The sequence below is a fragment of the Mesoplodon mirus genome, assembly GCF_964341445.2.
Source record: "Mesoplodon mirus genome assembly, chromosome: 1".
Classification (NCBI taxonomy): domain Eukaryota; kingdom Metazoa; phylum Chordata; class Mammalia; order Artiodactyla; family Ziphiidae; genus Mesoplodon; species Mesoplodon mirus.
This window is the reverse complement of record NC_138976.1, coordinates 212,118,576-212,122,746: the sequence shown is the minus strand read 5'-3', so window position 1 is coordinate 212,122,746 and position 4,171 is coordinate 212,118,576. Positions and strand designations below refer to the sequence as shown.

The following is a 4,171-nucleotide window of genomic DNA, read 5'->3' as shown; positions in this document are numbered from 1 at the left end:
TTTACAACTGTAAATAAAATAGATAATGGAATTGTAACAGTAAATACACCTTAAAGGTAAATATACACATTGCTATCCCACATGTATAAAAGTCATGCTCTGTAAATGTTCTTTCTGTCCACACACTGTCTTTGTGGGGCACTGAATTCCAGGATGGATCTTTGAGGGTTTACATGTGTCCCATTACTTATGGACATTTCCAGAGAGCTTATGTAGGAGCAACACATTACAAATTTTGAAAAAAAAATAAGTATCACAGAACATTTTTTGGGGTTATTTAATACTTCTGTTCTATAAAGAGAGCATTTCTTAAATATTACAAATGGTGAAACAAATATACTAGCTTACAGATATGTACAATGTACTACTTTATACTTCAAAATGCAGGAAGATAAATTATATATATTTTATATATATATCTATATATAATTTTAGATCTAATGAACAATTCAATATTGCTCTTGTGTTGGTCTTGCTGTATTGCATGCATGCCCAGGGCACGCCCATGGCTTATCACCAGATGGAAGAGGGATTGGCAGGGCAGGACCCATGGAGCCCCAAGCTTATTCCCGGAGTGCCATCTTCAAAGCAATATTTTGAGTTTTGTAACTTACTGTGGCAAGGTCAAAATCTTCTGTGTCCATATGCAATGCAGGACGTGTCCTCAAGAACCACAATTACTTATTTGGGGACTGGCCCACATAAATGCTAAAAGCATCTGGTTCAGTGGGACTAACTCCTCGAGCCCTGAATGTCCATTGGGGAAGCTCCGAAAATATTATGTGGAGATAATCATCTATATCCTCAGTGTACTTCATAAAAAATGATCTCAGAATAAAGACCCATGATTGAAGCATCAATGGCCTTCCAATAAACTCACAGGCAAAATACGAAGGAAGAAAATGTGCCCTGAATGAGATCAGATTTTCAATAATTACAAGCTTCTCATATTGATCAAGCTGTAAACACTTAAAAATGTAGACACCGCCTTGAGAGGGCTAAATGAATTTCTAACTTGGATTAGGAAGAATGGGGCGGTGACAGGGAGCCCACACACTGGGAGCCTTATGGACATTACAGCCTGTGGCAGACATTACATTTTACCATTAGTTTAACCCACCCAAGATCTCTAAAGTTCATGTTGGCCATGAAGTCCTGTTTCTTCTTCCACTTAACCCATGGATGACATCTCTCTGAGAATAGAAATAGAAAAAAAAAAAAAAAAGGTAGGGAGAAGTTGAAAAGCAAATGTTCTAGGAAACACACCAATGAGATCTCACTGTGAAGGCTGTGGAACAGCCACTTGGAACAGAAGGAACCCATCAGAAGGTGTGTCCACTGGGACTTAGAGAGGGATTTGGTGGCACCCAGGCCACTTCTCTACCCTCCCTGCCCAAGTTCTGTTCTAGGAGGCCAGAGAGGTGGGCTGACCGTGGAGCCAATGGTTCTCAAAGTACCTCCCATACACTAAATACATCACAAGGATGAGTTATTAGCAGAGGAGAGGGGATGAGATGAAGGCAAGACAATTTAACCAGAAAAAGGTTAATTTAGGATCAGTTGAGAGCACAGAACTGCCCAATAGTTGCTGCAGCAGGAGGCACAGGAAAGACACAGCAAGTGCAGGAGAAAAGGGTATGTGCAAACATCCAAACTTGACCATCCTGCCCCGGCTGGGCGCTGCTGCCCAGCAGCCAAGAAGCTCCCCTTACATGATCCTGAGGGCATCACTCTCTCTGCCTGCCAGGCAGGCAACAGGAAGGTGTGCTGAAAGGGAAAATTCCAGAGGAGGCCAGAGTGGGATGCAGACTGGAACAAACAGGAGAATTTACAGGCTCTGTCTGTGGGAATTTTCAGGAAGCAGAGCCAAAGCAGCCTTGAGGATGGCGGAAGAATAAGCTGAGTGGGCTATGCCCGGCCTGTGACAGAGCCTGCCGGACCCATTTCCACCCAGCATGCAGGAACCAGCAGTGGCCGTAATTTGGTCTGAAGGATTGAGGATGCACATGAGATCATTTGGAGGAAAAGATAATCATTTCCAGAGTGAACCCTGCATTGAACAGCTCTTAGAAGACATTTCTAATGGAACATGCACGATAATCTAGTACTTGAATGCATTTCCCAGGAATATACTCGTTATAGATAATCATCAAAAACACAGTGAACAACCTTTGTTTCAATGTATTTCATTAAGATGCAAAGTATGGCACAGACATGTCCGTGTCTGTTAGAAAATGGATGTGCTTTTGGTCTTCGTATGGCCTTTGTTGGCTGTGACCCAGTTGGACACAGATCGAGTTATTGAAAAGAAGAAAATCATGTTGGAGGACAAAAATGTCTAAAAAATAGCTACTTTAATTGCTTTTATTTAAAATCCGAGGGCTGGAAGATTTATACCCCTCATGGGTCAAAGGAAGGAAACTTCACATTTCTAAAACTCTCACAATATAACACAGAGGAGCATTATTGCAATGTTTTAGTATTGTCACAATATCCTTATGCAAACATTTTAAATGGAAATTGAAGAATTTCTGACAGAGCGGCACACTCTCAGTGAATTCATCCTTGTATGTGAAAAGAAATACCCTAAAAGGCTAAAACGATACCTGCTAATAACTAGACTTAGTGAGGAGAGGACCTCCGCTCAGAGCGGCAAGGCTCACAGGTCAGCTGGGAACTGACAGCGAACATCCTCTGGCGGGTAGGGAGGCTGTGTTATTTTTTACTTCAGTAAAAGAACCATGGAACCGGACAACTTTGGCCCGGTCTTCTCACCTCTTCCCACCCCTCCCCTCCCCAAGGGTTGTCACTGGCTTCTGAGCAGAGGGGATGCCTGGTCTGGGGGTGGTGCCTGCAGCTATGGGTTAACATGCTCTCACACGCATGCAGATGGTATTTCCCCCTATATCGGCACACGCTGCTTCCGAGGGCACAAGCCCTCACGCCTCCTGATGGCGAACGATGTCTCCAGAAATGGCTGGCACCCCACTCGGCTCCCTGCGATGCTGAGCATGTTAGTCTTCATTTTAAGCATTTGTCAGATTCCCTGATTCTGGAGAGGGGGTGCTTATTGGTGGCGGTGTAAAATGCCCTCTGAGGACAACAGCGCACATCTCGGTCAAAATGCAATATTTAACATGTGGGCATCTGACATGCTACCCTGACGACTGTGGGTTTCACGTGGAGGGGGAGGAGAGGAGAGGGAGACACACAATCGCTGCTCCCACGGGAGGGAGTTCACATGATCACGCACTTGCCCTTGAGCTTTTCTTTCCTCTTCTGCTGCTTGCTCTTTTTCCCATCGATCTGGAGGCTCACGGTCCTGCGTTTCTCCAGGTTGAGCAGCTCCTGGAAGAGCTCCTTCACGTTGTGGTTGAGCTTAGCAGAGGTCTCCATGAAGGCGCACTTCCACTTGCGGGCCAGCACCTCGGCCTCGCTGCTCTCCACCTCGCGGTTCGGGCTCTCGTCACACTTGTTCCCCACCAGCATGATGGGGATGCTCTCCACATCCCCTTTGATCTCACAGATCTGTTCGTAGATGGGTTTGAGCTCCTCCAAGGACTGCCGGCTGGTGATGGAGTACACCAGAATGAAGGCGTGCCCTTTGGAGATGGACAGCCGCTGCATGGCAGGGAACTGGTGGCTGCCCGTGGTGTCTGTGATCTGCAGGGTGCAGATGCTCTTGTCACAGCTGATGACCTGCCGGTAGGTGTCTTCCACGGTGGGGATGTAGCTCTCCCGGAATGTACCTTTCACAAACCGCAAGACCAGGGAGCTCTTACCAACACCACCTGCGCCGAACACGGCCACCCGGTAATCGTTGCTCTGCTCTGGCATGTTGCTTGAGGGCTCCAACGATCAACGAGGAAGCACCTAGCAAAGGAACCAGATGTTGTTGGAGAGAATGAGTCAAAGAAAAATCTAGGAAAAGGTGGCTTTACCCTCTCTTGATAGCTTAACACAAAATTGAAATGGTACAGTTTGCTTTCACTTTCCCAACACAAGAACAATTCACATTTCATTTTATAATTCTGTAATTTGAAATCCAATAATTATAGCTAATCCCCAGTTTTCAATAGGGCTGTTGATCTACTGAGTGGCTAACGGGAGCAAGTCGATTTCTCCTTATTGGACCATGGTTCTGAGCAGCTTTGCTCTCACATCACCCTGT

At 45.6% G+C, this 4,171-nt stretch overlaps 1 protein-coding gene across 1 annotated transcript; it reads right to left on the bottom strand.

The window, feature by feature from the left end:
* Positions 1-3,237: 3,237 nt before the first annotated feature.
* DIRAS2 (DIRAS family GTPase 2) lies at positions 3,238-3,837 on the bottom strand (the record flags this gene model as incomplete). Its single annotated transcript, XM_082616621.1, has 1 exon — positions 3,238-3,837. The coding sequence occupies one exon, from the start codon at positions 3,835-3,837 to the stop codon at positions 3,238-3,240; it is 600 nt and encodes a 199-aa protein (XP_082472747.1).
* Between the last annotated feature and the right edge of the window lie 334 nt (positions 3,838-4,171).